The sequence below is a fragment of the Xiphophorus hellerii genome, chromosome 1 (assembly GCF_003331165.1).
Source record: "Xiphophorus hellerii strain 12219 chromosome 1, Xiphophorus_hellerii-4.1, whole genome shotgun sequence".
In the NCBI taxonomy this organism is placed as follows: Eukaryota; Metazoa; Chordata; class Actinopteri; order Cyprinodontiformes; family Poeciliidae; genus Xiphophorus; species Xiphophorus hellerii.
In genome coordinates, this window is record NC_045672.1 from 5,956,398 (window position 1) to 5,974,142 (window position 17,745).

A 17,745-nucleotide genomic window follows, 5' to 3' on the forward strand; every position below is an offset into this window, starting at 1 on the left:
TGTCCATTTTATTTGTTTAATACACTGAGCAAATCGTTAAAAAAAGAGACCTGCATGAAAAAAACTCACCACTTTTTCAATTAGTTTAGTTTAATTAATTTATTTTTATATGTAACTCAACATTTGAAATGTAACTTTTTTATAAGACTTGTGTCAGTGTATAAAAACTGATTAAATTAAAGTAACGAAAATAGGCCTATTCTACTACTACTACTATTACTACTATTAACGGTAGTAATAATAATAATAATAATAATAATAATAATAATTAATAATAATAATACATAAATAAACAAAATAACTAAACTAATCATTTCATTTCAGAGAACGTACATGGATGGATATGTTGCACTACTGACGGTGAAAGTTGTGATTAAATAAGAAATAATAACCGCGGTTACAAACATCACCTGATGTGTGATGTTCAGTGTGTTTTCGTTGTGCCGTTGAATGATGACCTGCTGTTGTAGTGACCAGATCGCGGTGGGCTGCGTGTTCCTGCCGCATGTTGGACCTGAGCCGCAGGCTGACAGCGAGGCGCTCTCCGGTCGTAAACTCGCCGGAGGAAGCGGATCTGCCTGGAGGATCAGCTGGAGGGAACGGCCTCATGTCGTCAACGCTGGGCCTGATGAAAAAGCAGCGTTTGGCCCCAGGGACTCTGTCCTCCGCGTCGCTGAAGAGGAGGCTGCTGAGGAAAAGGAGGAGAGTGGCCCCGGAGGCGCAGCGCTCCGCGGACAGCGATTGCGAGCCGTGCAGGTCAGACCCCGGCTGTTCACGCTGCTGGAAGTTGTCTATTGACAAAGTTAAGCCAGAAGTACGCACTTACTGAGCTCTGGTGTCTTAGTTATATATAAATAAATAGCATCGAGTGATGTTAAACGCGCCTCTTCTTCGTTTTCTTTAATCATCAGCAATTCTTCAGTCTTTGACACATTTTATTTGACACCATCTGATCATTCTGAGGAGCAGGTTTTTTGTTGTTTTTGTAATGCCTTAGTTACTCTGGATCAGCAGTAAACTGGTTATGGCAGCTTTTTATAAAACACATACATTTGTTTCCTTTCTATGAGTTGCATTTAAAAACAAAAACTGTTTTGCTGACAAAATAACTTCCCGAAGGACGAAGATCACCAAAACTATAAGTTTCTGAAAGGAAGGTGAACTACGGGTCATATAAAATCAAAATAATTGTAATAGCACCAATTTATAGCAAACAAGAAAATACCACATTCAGCATCCAGGGGGCAGTGTTGTTCAATCAGCCTTCTCACTTGAAACAACAGAAAGCAAAAAAGGCCAGCAGTATTAGAAGTTAAAATTAAAGTTAAAGCTAGAATTTAAAACCATTTTGCATAGAACAAAAATAATAAGAAAAATAAACAGGTACTCCAGAGTTAATGTGATCATTTGGCATTGATGCTGCATCAAAGAAAATATAATTTTAAAAAATTGCAATTTGTTTACTATACACCGTGTTCCAAATTATTATGCAAATTGGATTAAAGTGTCATAAAGATAATTTTTGTTGTGCTATTAAATTTATAGATGGTGTTGTGTGTCAGGACTCTTTGAATCACTATAATTAATTTCAGAGAGCTGGTTGATTAGTTTGTCTGCTGAGCTCATTTAAAGGAAATCTACTCAAGAAGGATGTTCCACATTCTTAAGCAGGCCACAAGTTTCAAGCAATATGGGAAAGAGAAAGGATCTCTGATGATGAAAATCATCAGATAGTGTAGTGCCGTATGACAAGGTATGAAAACATTAGATATTTAACTAAAACTGAAGCATTATCGTACTGTGAAGAGATTTGTGGCTGATTCAGAACAAAGATGGGTTTGTACAGATAAAGGCAGAATGAGGAAAGTTTCTGTTAGACAAATTCATCGGATTAAGAGAGCAGCTGTTAAAATGCCCTTACAAAGCAGCAAATAGTTATTTGAAGCTGCTGGAGCCTCTGGAACCTCAAGGTGGAGGATCCTCCAGAGGCTTGCAGTGCATGAACCTACTATTGGGCCCCTAACCAGAGCTCACAAGCAGAAACGGTGGCAGTGGGCCCAGCCGTGCATGAAGATTAATTTTCAAATAGACTTGTTCACTGATGACCGCTGTGCAACTGGTCCAGATAGACGCAGTAGTGGATTGGTGGTGGACGACCACCACGTCCCAACACGGCTGTGACGTCAGTAAGGAGGTGGTGGAGTCATTTAATGGGCCGAAGTCATGGGGAGAGAATCTTTGGTCGACCCCTTCAGAGTCCCTGAAGGTGTGAAAATGATCTCAGCAAAGTATATGGACTTTCTGACTGATCACTTTCTTTCATGGTTCAAAAAGAAGAGCCGAACCTTCAGTAGCAAAATCATCTTCATGCATGACAATGAATGCTGCAAGGAATACCACTGTGTCATTGGCTGCTATGAGAAACTCATGGTGTGGTCACCATCCTCCTCTGACCTCTGACCTCAACCCTATTGAGAACCTTTGGAGTTTCCTCCAGCAGAAGATCTGAGGGTGGAATGCAGTTCATATCAAACCAGCAGCTCTGGGAAGGTTTTCTGACATCCTGCAAAGAAATTCAAGCAGAAACTTTCCACAAACTCACAAGTTCAATGGATCAAGAATTGTGCAGGTGATATCAAAGAAGCTCTCCTATGTTAACATGGAACTCAGTCTGTTAAGATGTTTTTGATTGAAATAGCTTTGATCTTAGTACATGTGACCACTTAATGCTGCACATTCAAAGAATGACCGTTTGCAGTTCTTTATAATCCATAAAATGTTTAGAAAATCTGCTGTGCATAATAATTTGGAACAGTGCATTTTGAGTTTTCTATTTAAAAAGAAAAATACTGTTCTCATGGGGAGCTTTGTTCAGTAAAATTTGATTTATACTGTAATAGTTAATGACTTGAAAATTATACTGACCATCATTTGCATTGACCATTTAAGAAAATCTGAGAAAATATCACTTGCATAATAATTTGGGACACCGTGTATGTCATTTATGATCTGAGCAAAGGAGGGTTGATGTAGGTTAAAAGAATAGGGTATTGTAGCAATATTACTATTAATCTTTTTATATTTTCCTTTTTCAATGTTAAATGCTAGTTGGTAATGTACAAATTTATGATTGTAACTACATATCACAATATGTAGTTACATATACATATTAACTACAACTTGTACAAAAAAGTACAAGTTTTTTGTACTTCTCTTAGTCCAGTTTAGTCTCATCAAGTCTCATATAGTCTCTTAGTTTCATCTCCCCTCAGATCACAGAGGGGAGGTGAGAACCAAGCAAAACTGCATAGGCCAGGCTGTCCTCCAACACACCTGAATAAAAACAAAGACTTGTTACCAAACCTTTGTGACATGCTCAGGAGGTTTTAGATCTGAAGCATATTGGATCAGAAAATTTAACCAGTTGTTTTTCTGTGTTTCAGATGTTCTGACTCTGGCAGCAGTCGCTCTGTTCGGCGGATTCTGACGGCCTGTGTCTTCTCCTTCCTGGCTCTACTTGGCTCTGTATCTCCAGACCTCAGCTCCAACTTCGACCTGCTCGATGCAACGGAGGCCGCGTATAGCGAACTGACTTCATGCAGGACCACAGCTCTGATGCAGCTCGTCAGTGAGCTTCAGAAGATGAGGCTTTTATTAGCCAAAGACATAAGCAATGAGACACTGGGGTCCGGTTCCCCAGCACTGGATCGCCTCTGTGGTAAAATGGTGAACTACAGTAATAATCATAGACTTCACTGCAGTGCGGAGATGTCTGGATTTTGCCTTCAGATGAGGAGAAACATGCAGGCATTTCTACGTTCATCCCCGGATCCCAGGGATGGATCAGTTTTCACTCAACTCATAGAGAGACTGTTGACCATCTGGGGCTCAGTTGAAGTTGCTTTAGCTAAAGCCAAACAAAACCCTAACTGGGCAGATGTTCTTTCTGCCAGACTATTGGTGATCTTCACAGAACTAAACTACCAACTGATGCTCCACCACAACACCTTGACTCCTGCTGACTTCCAGCGCAGGTGGACCAACACTCTGTATCACCTGAGCTTATGCAGACTGATGACGGAGCGGCTGAATGACTGCTGGTCAGAGAACGTAGACCTCAAAGTAAACATGAGTCTGGAAGCACAGCCGGTGCATATTCTGGACCCAAGTCCGTGGCAGATTTCTGGAGCAGGAAACAAGCTTCTTTCGGGGTCACACACTGGAATCCAGGCTCTCATAAAAACCCAGCAGTGCTTCTTTGATCGATCGTCGCTGGCTCTCCGGCTGGCATCTCGAGCTGTGTCTTCCAGCCTCAGCGTAAGGATCTGCCTGCTGGCTGTGGCGTGCCTCATTTATCCTCTGGTGATGTTTTCTTTCAAGGAGATGACAGAGTGGATCCAGGACTATGCTCAGAGCTTAAGGGAGAAAACCGAGGATCTGAAACGCCAGAGGAAGCTGGCTGAAGATCTGCTGCACCAAATGCTGCCAAAGTCAGTCGCCAAGCAGCTCAGGAAGCGCAAGCAGGTTGAAGCCGAGAGCTATGAAAGGGTAAGGGAAACAGCAAGTTATCAGAATAATAAAAATGTATGAAAACATTCCTTGAAAATGCCTTTGAAAGTCCTTTTTAAGAAGGCACACTTCTAAGTTTCAGACTTTCCTATAAACTACAGTTGTGTTTTTGACCGTGGGAAGAAGCCAGAGCACTTGGACAGAACTCTGCATGGAGAGGGAGAACGTGGGAACTCCATGCAGAAAGACCCCAGGTTAGGATTCAAACCCAGGACCTTCTTCCTGCAAGGCAGCAGATGCTACCAACTGCTTCACTGTGTAGCCCCACCATTATCTCATCTCCCAGAAATAGAAATAATATATTGTTTAAATAGCTGTTTATAAAACTAAACCAGTCATCACTTTTCAAAAGTGATGGAAAAAGTTGGAGATACTATGTGATACTATAAGTACTTCTGTTGTCCTACACCGTTCACATGGAGCTGCAGAACAGATCTACATCTGCTCTCCTCCTCTGTCACTCTTTGGCCAAAGCTGCTACGAGGAGGTTACATCTGCAAGATGTGCAAACACCCTGACTGAACGTGTGTGTTTGTTGCCTTTGTTGCTATTGTTGGTGTAATTACCTGTAATTGCCCCGTTGCATATTCATGTGGAGATAAAACAAGTTGTACAGGTGAAATTGGGTCTGGCTTATTGAAGAGGTCTGAAGCAGCTGGACCAAAAAGCCTTATGGTGGCGTGGTGGGGGTCTGAGCAGCTTAAAATGATCAGGAGGGTTTTCCGCGTAGAACTCACTGAAAAGACAAAATGCTGCTCTGATATGGAAATGTAGTTGCAGACTCTCAAACGGCCCACGTTACTTTTAGCAGATATGGAGGAAACTTTGATGCTGATTCCACAGATTTAGTTCATTCTCCTGTCCACTCGTTCAATGCAGAGAATGTCATTTTCTACTGATAGAGGCGGTGCGGACTATATTCTGATGAGTTGTAGCAAATGTTCTCACCAAAATTTCTCTAAATAAAATCTCACTTCGGCTCAAACCCTGAACATCAATAAAAAGAAAACGCATAAATCAATATTGTCTATTATATTTCAGTTACCTCACCCTGTGAGGCTGACACAATAGGAGAAGACAAGCCGATATGTTGTGACGGAGCAAACGTTTTCTCTCTTGTTTTCCAGGTCACCATATTTTTCTCAGATATTGTGGGCTTCACATCTATCTCAGCATCTTGCACCCCTCTGCAGGTGGTGGAGATGCTCAACAACCTGTACATGTGCTTTGACACTCGCATTGATTCCTATGATGTCTACAAGGTAACAAACCCACGCCAACAGAGCATGTTTCTGTAAGTCTGAGGCTTTCCGTCAAGACATCCATACCGTCTTCCACTCTTTAAAAAAGAGCTCTTGATCAATAGCACCCCAGTCTGCCTGGAGGTATTTTAAAGTTTTCTTTGGACTTTGGCTAATTTTTCTTGGGTTAAATCCCTGTCTGTACAGTTGTGTTGTTTTATTTACCTTACTTTAGTGAAGTAAAATGGAAAAAAAAGTGTCCAAAGTTGGACTTAGTCCCTGTGCATGTCAGACTCCACCAGCATTGTCCCTGGTTTCACATTCAGTTTTCTTGTTTTGGTCTTCATAGACAGGATCTCAGGGATGTGAGGATTTGATTTTTCTGTCTGTTAATTTAAGTTTCTGTGTTTTGTTGAGTCTCCTGTTGTCCAGCCTACCCTTGATTGCTCCCAGCTGTGTCTCGTGTTCCCTGATCACCCTCTGTGTATTTAAATCCACCTGTATGTCTCTTGTTTCCTTGTCGGGTCCTCGTCTAGTCTGTCGCTAGTTGTGTTTCCTGTCAGTTGCTACCAGTGTGAGAGTCTTTGCCGTTGCTTTGACCTGTGCTGCCTGGATTATTGTGTGTATTTCTTCATTAAATCATCATCTACTCTTCGTACCTGGGTCCACCGCATCTACCTCACCACCTCACCACGACACACCATGACAAATGAGAGGAGGATGTCTGGGTTGGCAATCTGCAGGGTCTCGTCTTTACTTCTAGCCGATGATGTGGTTATGTTGGCTTCTTCAGGTTACGACGATCATTGCACACTGGAGCAGATCATCACTGAATGTAGAGTGGTTGGACTTAGTCTTAGAGGTATTGCAAGGAGTTTGATCACCTGGGGGAGCATGGAGTGGAGCTTCAACTCTTCTACATCAAAAGGAGTCAGCTGAGGTTTCTTGGTGATGTTGCAACAGGGGGAGACCAACAATTTACTAGATTGTTCTGCCCAGAGAATGCCTGGTACTAACCAGGATGAGCTGGGAAGCTGTGCTTGGAGAAGAGATGTCTAATGTCTTCTAGGAGCTGTTATGTACAGATGGCAGACAGAAACTGCATTGCAATCATTTCCTGTTTTGTCTTTAATTAAGAAACTTTTTCCCCATGTCATTTGAATGAATTTAATGGAATGCTCTAACAAGGTGGAGACAATCGGAGATGCCTACATGGTGGTGAGCGGTCTACCTGAGAGAAACGGTGACAAACACGCAGATGAGATTGCCAAGATGGCGCTGGACCTGTTGGCGGCGGTCAGGCAGGTGTCCATCCCTCACATGCCCAACGAGAGGCTGCAGCTCCGAGCTGGCATTCACACAGGTCAGAGGAGCTCCACATGAGACTGCAAGGTCCAACACATCATTCTGGCTTTGTTGGAGTATCAGCCAATTACATTTCAACAATGTGGCGGTTCAGAGTGCTTTACATCATGAAAACATAAAAACATCATAAACACAATTGTGAAACCAGTAACAGACATTGCATTTTGCCAAATGCCATCATTATAATCATCAATACAAATCAAATATTTTGGTCCATACCATTTATTATGGTTCAAAAGCTCTAACCGGGGGGGGGGGGGGGTTAAGCCTAGCATTTTAAGGAACTCAGTGTTACAGCTGTTTTGCAGTTTTCTGGTAGTTTGTTCCAGACTTGAGATAAACAGAAGCTGCATGTGGATGTTTGGTTCTGGCTCTGGGGAATAAAGCCAGTAGTTTTATTTGTAGAGTTTTAGACTGAGATAATTCCAGTTGGTTTTCTAGAGCTCGGTTTTGTTTTTCATGAACTGTACATTTCTATTATTTCCAGCGCCTTGAAAAAAACATGACACTGAGGCTTATTTGGGACAACGTGCTGTAATGTGTTCTATGTTCAGACCAGCAGCTCCATCTCTCTGAGGTTCAACCTGTACCGTATTCAGATGTGTTTGCAATCAAGACAGCATAACTAGATTAATTCACAGTGAAGCAAAAAGATAGCTCACTAAAAATAGAGCTGATCTGGAAGTATGTTCATTTTATTGTGTGGCATTTTATTTTCTTCATTTAAATAAATTATTCAAAATCTCAATTAAAAGTTGTTTTAGTGTTTTTAAGCTATTTAGATATTTTCTGCTCTCAGCCTTCCTTTCTAATCTTAACCTAATCTTGACACCTTTTCTTATTTTGTAGTGCACTGACTGACAAAATGTAAATTTGGGGAGCTTATAAAATGTTTTCATTTCCAGTTTATTTAAATCCAAATTACAACAATAATACAATAATTATTGTTACATGTGTTGTTTTTTGATCTGTGTGGAGTGTCTATGTGGTTGTATGTCTTTCATATGGATTTGTAATATTTAGAAGTAAGTTTTGCTGTACACACGAGCTGCACAGCAGCACAGCTCTGTTACCTTGCTGCAAAAAGGCCATGGGTCTGAATCCTGGCCTGGAGTTTGCATGCCCTCCCTGTGCCTGTGTAGATTCTCTATGGGTACTCCGGTTTCCTCCCACAGTCCAAAAACATGACTGTTAGGTAAATTTGTCTCTCTATATTGTCTTTAGGTGTGACTGCGATAAAATATGTGTGTACCTTTGTTTGTAGTACCTTGTGGGACCATTTTTCTGACATACTATGTTGTGGGGACCCACTGTTTCTTGTGGGGACCAAGCAAACGCTGTTTTTGGGTCAGGGGTTAGATTTAGGACTAAGGTGTGAATTGAATTTTGGTTAGGGTTAGGTATGTAATGGATAGGGTTACGGTTAGGATAAGGTTTCCCTAACCCATATCCTACATTTCTACATTCAGGCTGTAGAAATGACTGGTAGTCAAAGGAATGTTCCCACAGAAATAGCCACGCAAACATGTGTGTGTGTGTGGGGGGGCATGTGTGTGGGGTGTGTGTGTGTGTGTGTGTGTTGGCCTGCGATGGATTGGTGACCTGTCCAGGGTGTTCCACAACTCTGTAAGGATAAGCAGGTATAGACCATGGATCAATAAAGATATTTATTGGGGAGGATTTTTTTTTTCTTTTTGATTATGATATATTTGTGATACATTCATTTACAAGAAAAAAGCTACTACATACTACACAAAAAGGATCAAATTCAATTAGAATTCCTACTTGTTTTTCTCTTTATTTTTTGTAACTTCATTCTGTCTAAATAAATTTGAATTGACTCTAAAATCCCGGAGAAACCAATATTCAGCTGAACCCACAGCGCCATCTAGAGGAAGCGCTGTGGGTTCAGCTGATCAGTTGAAAGTTTTAGTGTGTTCATGTTCATGTGTGTGGCCTTGGATTTGTTACAGTGTAAGAACAATTTCTCCAACAAATATTACTCTGCAAGGACTGATTGCTCCTTAGGTGCTGTTTTGAGGTTAGAAGTTAGATTTAGGACTGGATTAAGGTGTGATTTGAGTCTAGGTGTGCACTGGTTATGGTTAAGGTTGGAGTAAACCTTAGGAGTAGGCTATAGAAATGAATGACAAATGAATAAAATCACAGAAACGTAAAAAACAAATAAATAAATGAGGTGTCATGTTCAGCACTGAATGGGATGTGAAGCTTAATATCCAGAATCTCAGGAAGATGAAGTAACATGTCACAATATTATTCCTACTATTGCCTGTTTGGGATGTTCTAAACATCACTTCCTTGTTTGAGAGTGATTGCATCAAATTAGTTAGAAATCTATTTAAATTCTTCTGTTTTATTTCTGTGTTCTGGTTGTATTGGTACCTGTTTGTTGACCTTACAATTTAAGCTACAAAGCAAAACGGAAAGCAATTTGTATTTTTTGGCTCCATAGGTCCATGTGTGGCAGGAATTGTGGGCTACAAGATGCCGAGATACTGTTTGTTTGGAGATACGGTCAACACTGCCTCAAGGATGGAGTCCACCAGCCTGCGTGAGTCCTCAGTAATAATTAAATAAACCTTTACAGCTCTTAAAGAAAATTAGATTTTTAAATATCCTGCCCACAACTTGCTTTTCCTGCTCTTCTATAATGATGATTATGTTAAGGCCCTTGCTGTGCACTGCCATGCTGCAACTACCACAAATGAACCTTTCAGAAGAATATTTTACACAAGAGAATATTTTACACCAGCATACATTTCAAGTAGTTGATTTTATTTAGGTTGGTATTAACAGCAACCTAAAAAGTTTAACTTAAACCAAATATAGCAACAAAAAAGAAGCTAATCTACCCCAATGTAAGAGGAAAGAGATCCATTCTGACAGTTTGAGAAGCAGAGAACTAAATAAAACCTTTACACTATGTTGCTTCACTAATTGAAGGACCCAAAGTCTGAATCTTTTCTCCCACCTACAGAATAATCCACAAAGCTTTACTAACAAAGTAAACAAAAACTGAAATCGTTATGTAACTCTAAAAAAGAAAACCAATCTGGGTTTAACATTGGTTCTCACTGAATCTATTGCAAATACAAATGACACGATTACATTTTGTTGTAAAACAGAACAGAAGAAGACTATTAATTAACCATTTTAATCCCAATTATTTTTTCCTACAATATGCATTTCAATCCTTGGACTTCCCTAACACATGATATTTATGAATTATTACATTTTATGTTGGTTATGTTCAGGGGCGCTGTACGGGGGGGAAAGTTATGACAATTCTAAGGGCCTCTGACCAACAGGGGTCCCTCCTGAAATAAAAAAAAAAAATTGGGGCCCTGTCAATTACAAAATTAATTATATTGTATTTTCGAAGATTGTTTTTAGCAGTAAAAATTTAATGTTCCCACTCCCAGACCAAAAAACACACATCCATATTTGCCCTGAACCCCCCTGGATCTGCAGGAAATGGTTTGTTCCTGCTTGGAGCGCTTGACGGTGACGGTGTTCAGCAGCAGTCAGTGGAAAACAAGAACGACTGTGACAGTTACTTTGCTACTAAGAATAATTATAAAATCAGGTTTTCAAATAAATAAAAAAATAGAGAGAGGGAGAGAGAGAAAAAGGCAAGAGTGTTAATTTAAATTTTTGTCAGGGGGCCCAAGATTCCTTGGTTATGTTAGTGAAAATGTAGGTTTTATATTAGGCAACAATTATTGCTGGTGGGAATCTGCATAGTCTAAACTACACAAATATGGCCTATTTATACATATAAAAAAATAGAATGGTTACAAGAGTGTTCAAAAATATCTTAGATACATAAAGATTCAATGCCACATCCAGCAGATGTCATAGTCTCAATGAGCCGAGTGACCTTTGACCTCATCTGGTCATTTCATCAATGAGGCAAAGTCAGGTGAAAATGTTAGTATGAACAAATCTGCCTCCGGGAGGAAATTCTCCCTGTTCCACCAGACCAAGCAGTACACCTTGGCCCTGTCCTAAACTAGTTTCAGGCGTGGCTTCATCTTGTAGTGATCATTCAGTGCAAAGGCCCCACTTTGTGGAAAGGATCACCTATTGGGGCAGTGAAATAGGGGAGGGTTTCAACTGTGGGATGTAGAAGACAACATTTTGAGGTTCCTTCAGGTCTAGAAAATCTTAAACATCTTACAGTTATAAGCTGTGTGGGAACAGCAAGGCATATAGAATAAACAGGCAAACCATGGTGCACAGTGCTGTCTCTGTATTATGCTAGCTGCAACAATTGTTGCCATGCTTACATTCACTCTTCTTATGATCAAAATATGGATGAATGGATACAATTTTTGTTATACATCAGTAGAAGACACTTTAAAGAACATATGTTCAAAATATTTGTTTATTTAAATATTTTGCTGACTTCCTCTTGTACAGGTTTGTGTACCTCCAGCGTTACAGGCAGGAAGTAAAGAGGTCTGGTCATGTGACCTTTCACACTAGATACATGAAATTGATATTGCTTAGAATAGACACTCTATTATTTTATTTTAAAACTTCAATTAGCTGCCAAAAGTCAAAACATGTCTTCTAGAGCTTCCAGAAGTTAGAAAAAATGTCTGGCAACAATTGTTGCCGGTGGGATTAAATAGGTTAATCCACTAAAATAACAATTATTAATTGTAGATTGAGCAGGAGGCTAACTTCAACACCATCTAACATACTGTATATGTTACAGCAAAAACGTACATAACAACTGCAAATACCATTTAGTTTTATTTTTATTCACTGATTACTTGTAACCGTTGAATTCTTAACCAATAGTTTCTAATACCTCCTTTTCCAAATTGTACAAGTGCCTAAAACAGCAATAAATAATCAACACTGTAAATACTTCACTACAATAATATTTAAAAAATAAACTCTGCTAGATATTTCTCATCAAAATCTTTTTCTATAATTCCATTAAAGCTAGAGACGTTGACTGATTTTGCACTGATGTGGAAGATCAGATAAGTCGTGTTTCTACAAAAAAACGACAAAAAATATTTCAGGTAACTCAGGCACATGCCTATAATTTACAAAGTACTGCATGTTTACAATGTTCTTTCAGGCATATTGTAAAGACATAATATTAGTTCCCTTATCAATCGCACCGCAAAAAGCTTAAGCTTTGCAGAGAAGCACCTGGGAATCTGCTTAGAGCTAAAACTGTTGCTCCAAATGTATTTCATATGTTTTCCTGTTCCAGCTCAGAAAATCCACACCACTTCAGAAACCTATTTGGCTTTGATGAAGGACAACGCCTATGAGCTGCAGCTACGTGGAGAGATCGAGGTTAAGGTAACGGATACAAACCAAGCTCTCAACTTTTAAAATTGTCTTTGTGAAATTTTACAATCTTCATATTTTTTTCAGTCTGCTTGGAAAATAATACACAGTGAAAACATGAATCTCTAGTTCTACTTAAATGAAAATTCAGTACATTTTCAAATGATGGACTGTAGGTATGGTGAAGATGAGTGGGGCCTTTTATTCAATTCAAATCAAATATCCCCACTCAGTCTGTCTGTGAAGAAACCCAACAAATATTATATTGAATATATTACTTTAAATACAGTGATAATGGAGAGAAATTGTAAATCGACTGAACTTATAAAGTACCTTTCAAGTCATATTGACCACTTATGACACCAAGACAACAAATGTACAATGGAGTTACATTTTTACACTGATTGGTTGGCAACTTCGCGTTAAGTGGCTTGCTCAGGGGCACATCAATATGTGACAGGAGGAAGATAAGAGTCAAACCAACAACCTTCCTCTTGTAAGATAACTGTGGCTCCACCCACTGAGCCACAGTTATCCCTAAAGCACAAAGTTCTAAAACAATTTATGTATCAGAAAATGATTTTTTAAAAATATTCTGGTTCTCAATGAGTCTTAAAATTAGGTAAAGAGAATATTGGATGGGGCTGCACAGTTGGTAGCACTGTTGCCTTGCAGCAAGAAGGTCCTGGGTTCAATTCCCGGCCCGGGGTCTTTCTGCACGGAGTTTGCATGTTCTCCCTGTGCATGTGTGGGTTCTCTCCGGGTACTCTGGCTTCCTCCCACAGTCCAAAAACATGACTGTCAGGTTAATTGGTCTCTCTAAATTCTCCCTAGGTGTGAGTGTATGTGTACATGGTTTTGTTCTGTTTGTCTCTGTGTTGCCCTGCGACAGACTGGCGACCTGTCCAGGGTGTAGCCCGCCTCTCGCCCGGAACGCTAGCTGGAGCTTGTCCTCTAAGGACAAGAGTGTTAGAAAAATGGATGAATATTGGATGGACAACAACAGAAGATTAATTATTCTGTTTAAATGTTCAAAATTTTACCTGAAACAAAGAAACATTTTGTGAAGAACTAAGTCCTCCTCCATGACTCAGTACCATGTAAAACCATCTATACCAACAGGAACTGGCCAAAAATCTCTATGTTGTTCTCATCTGTTAAAAGGACACTCTTGCTCAAGTTCTGTTGCGTGATTAAACGCAATTCTGCAAACCCAAGTCATACTGTTGTATTGTTTTTTTGAAGGAAGAAGTATTTCGCTAGCAGCATCTAGATTCTAGGTGCTACTTCTCTCATTCAGCAAGCAATAACATGGCTCTCTCAATACTTTCACTTTGTGATAATTAAAGTCAACTCATACAACAAAGTGAAACCTTGTTTCTCGTGGTTTCTCGCAATCAGTGTAGTTATTTTAATGTAAACATTTGATTTCAGTGCTGTCTAGCAAATTGTTTAGTCAGTATTCATCACTTGCACCCATCACTCTCCTGTCAGGGCAAAGGCAAAATGAATACATATTGGCTTGTTGGCCATAAGAGCTACAGCGTGCAGAATGACAGTCTGGTTTGCAACTGGAATCCCAACATGGCCAGAAAGAAGAAGACGGTGGCTGGCAGTCAGGCCTCTGTAGGGAACGTGAGTATTAATGTCTTCAGATTGTTCGGTTGGCACTCTGACATGTTGTCTCACAATATGTGCATCTCTTATTTATTTACAAGTGTTCTTATTGTCGTTGTTTAGAGAGGACTATTTGCTATCAACATGCATGGTAGCCTGAAAAGAAAACAACAGATCTGATCTTACTGGATGGTGTTCTCCCAACAACCATTTCTGTCACAGTGAAACTTTACAAAATGTGTCCAATAAACACTTAATTTATTGGACATTTCAGTGGCTGAAATGCCTAACTTACAGACATTAAAATATGTTAAAGTTCTATATATTTGAGCTGTAACTCATAATTGAAGAATATACAGTACAGACCAAAGGTTTGGACACAACTGTGTCCAAACTTTTGGTCTTCAGACCAAAGGTTTGGACACACTTTCTCATGAAAGTGTGTCCAAACCTTTGGTCTGAAGACCAAAAGTCTGAACTGTATATCTTTAGTTTGTGTTTACCAATAACTTTCATTTGCACAAAGTTGACAGCCTGAACAGTTATGTTTTGTATCCCTCTATCCTCCAGCAGTTACTGTATAACCAGGGGTGAAAAGCCGGTGTCAGAACACCGGTCCGGTCCGGTCCGGTCCGGCGTACCGCTAAAGGATTTTTGCGCCAGTCCGGTACCGGGAGAACGGCTGCAATAAAGCCGTCATTCAGAACTGCTGCACTTCGAGTCAGAATAGATGTGCTAGCAATAGACGGATCAAAACACGAGTTAATCCGTTTATAAAACGCTTTTTTTTTTTTTTCTTATTCCAAAATGTTTCTCTCTCTTCTCCCCTCCACCTCCTCAACCCTCCTGGACCCCGTAGCTTTCGTCAGCAGTCTTCAAACTTTCTCCCCGATGTTCATCGTCTGTGCTTGTTGCAAAATGTCCCAATTAAAAGCAAAAGAAGAATATCTAGTTGTGTTTCATGTTATTTTTGCTCAATTCAAACAACATAGCACACCTCGAAAACAGATGTTCATTAGCTTATGCCCGGAAATATCACTGGTATTAAACGATAACGTATTGTAAGAGCGTCTTTCTCTAAAAGACGGTGATTGGCTGCTGATTGGACTGGTGCGTTTGATTTATGGACTGGGACATTTTACACAGGTGGTCCACAGACATAAAAAATGCCGCTTGCGCTGGGACAGGACGAACAATAAATCGCTTATCATTTATAAACTTTAAAATATAAACCGGGAAAACACCGCAGGACAGTGAATTATTTTAATTCAACGAAACCAAAACCTGATAAAAAGTGCAGAAAACAATGATATGTTCAAAGGGAAAGAAAGTGGTGCCGAAGTTATTTATTTAAAAAAAATTGCATTGAAATACTATTAAAAGTAACAAGTACCTCATTACAATTTTACTTTAGTTACTTTTTGATGAGCAAAGGTTCTGCTCATCACAAAGAAAATAAGAACAAATTGGTCTCAAATTGTTTTGATTTAAAGGAGCACATTTATATATATATATAAAAAAAAGCAAAACAAGATATTATGTGTATTTTTAATGAGACATTAATTTCCAGTATTTTAAGTCAGCTGCTGTTTGTTACTTTTATCTAATAGTTTTAACAAACCGACTCCAAACTAAGCACCTGATGTTCTGTTTTCAGTTTTCGTCAACGCAAATTATGACCACAAGTATCTGATGAAATATACATTTGTTGTTCAAATATTAACGTTTACAATGCCTTAAATTCAGCAAGAGCTTTTCGTTTTCTCAGAGGTTAACTCGATGGGTTGTGCTGTCTGTCTTCCCATTGATGCAACTACATGAGATCTTTTTTCCCCTCCCCTCCAGGGGGTCTTTTTGTGGGCTCCCTATGAAAGTAGTCTGACAGGAAAGGGGGAAGTGGAGGGGAGAAGACATGCGGCAAATATCGCCGGGTCCGGGAATCGAACCCGCGACGGCCGCGTCGCGCTATCCCCTACGCCACCACAGCACGCCCCAAATCCATGAGATCTTAATACAAACCCAGCCAAAAGATCAATGCAGCTTTTTTTCTGGTATTTTCTTACGTTTTATCTTTACTCATTAATGGATATGATTTCAAATGTAACAGAGTAATTTTATTCATAACGAATTCAAGGGAAAGGAAAAGTTCAGGTTTTGTAAACAACCTGAAGGACAAATTAGACAAACTGTAATAACGTCAATAAATATAAATGTAACTAATTACTTTCCACCCCGTATGGCAGAATATATATTTGTTTCACATTGTGAAGTGCTTCTACTTTCTGCGTTATCCATACAGGGACTGTATAGTGCAGTAAAATATTAATGTTTTTATTTCTTTTGGTTCACACAATGAGCCCCTGACAATTTTCGTCACAGTACCGGCAAGAATTGAAAACTGCTTTCACCTCTGTGTATAACTCAACCTAGAAATAGACTTTTTTGGTAATGGACATTGCAGATGTTGTAACTGATTGCTCTCAGTTTTTTATCACTGTATACCTTATCTTTGTGACTGAAACTTGTATATCTGTGCAGTCGTCTGTCACGGTGCAGAGCCTCAGCGACAATGCGGCCACGCCCGTTTCCCTTCGCTCTTCAGCGCTGAACCAAACGCCCAAGATGCCTCGGACAGAGAGGCTCAGTCTGAGCGTGGCCGCTCAGATGGAGCCGTACGGGGGAAGCTACGGGACCCTGGGCTCCATGATTGGGGGCCTCCAGGGTGGAGACGAAAGTCCAGTTACCAGCCAGCGGAGTGGGCTCAAACCAGACCTGTTGCCTGGTTCTCACCAGCAAATGTGACTTTATCACTGTTGTGTCCATTGAAATGTAATTCCAAGAAAAATTAGTTTGCAAATTATGTTAACGTTTTATTATGGAAAAAGAACATCATAATAAAATTATTTTTTTGCACTTAGAATTCAACAGTACCTTCAACTTGAATATTTTGTCCCGCGTCGCGAGTGTTTGGCATTGATTGGAAGATATATGTCTGGAAAAGAATTTGGTAAATGGCTTTGAACTTGTATAATGCTTTATCAAGTCCAGAGGACCCCAAAGTACTTGACGCAATAGTCTCAGTCGCAATTTTAGTGACAAAATTGGTAGAGTTTGTTTAGACTGGTCGGTTGTCTAGGTTTTCAAGGCCTGGCTTTTAAGGATAGTTCACAAATGCGAAATTGTGCTGAGCTTGCATCTTTTGAAAGGACATTATTTGTGTGCTGTTTTCCCATATCATGTTGGATCACACAGTTTTGAACTGTTCGAGCCAACATGCCACTGGCATGTTAAGGTAATTTGGTTAGGAGAATGCAGAAACCAACCATGGCACAATCCTTTCACAAACCAAGAAAGACTGCTCCAATATCAACCAGCTGGAGGTCGAGGTGACCGGTCTGGCTCCTTTGAGAAGATATGTTTGGCAATGTTGGAACTGAGAATATGATCAAAGTTTTAAACCAGGAATTTGGCCACATATCCAGTCATGTGAAGAACTCTGGAGACAGCTGATCAGAGGAGCGATCCAGGAAGGTTGTTCCAGCCTGCCTTAGGGAATGCTCTGTAAGAGCTTATTAGAACCAACTCTCAGAATAGAAGGGGCGTTTAACATTAAAAA

The 17,745-nt window shown here is 39.9% G+C and overlaps 2 protein-coding genes across 2 annotated transcripts in view; both read left to right on the forward strand.

The window, feature by feature from the left end:
- LOC116721371 (tumor necrosis factor receptor superfamily member 14-like) overlaps positions 1-17,745 on the forward strand; it is a 1,133,408-nt gene that overhangs the window by 81,520 nt on the left and 1,034,143 nt on the right. The gene's annotated exons all lie outside the window — the stretch shown is intronic.
- LOC116720998 (uncharacterized) lies at positions 373-17,054 on the forward strand. The gene is made up of 8 exons (XM_032564564.1): positions 373-756; positions 3,444-4,548; positions 5,697-5,831; positions 6,999-7,173; positions 9,649-9,747; positions 12,433-12,524; positions 14,007-14,147; positions 16,668-17,054. The coding sequence occupies exons 1-8, from the start codon at positions 506-508 to the stop codon at positions 16,929-16,931; spliced, it is 2,262 nt and encodes a 753-aa protein (XP_032420455.1). The 5' UTR covers positions 373-505; the 3' UTR covers positions 16,932-17,054.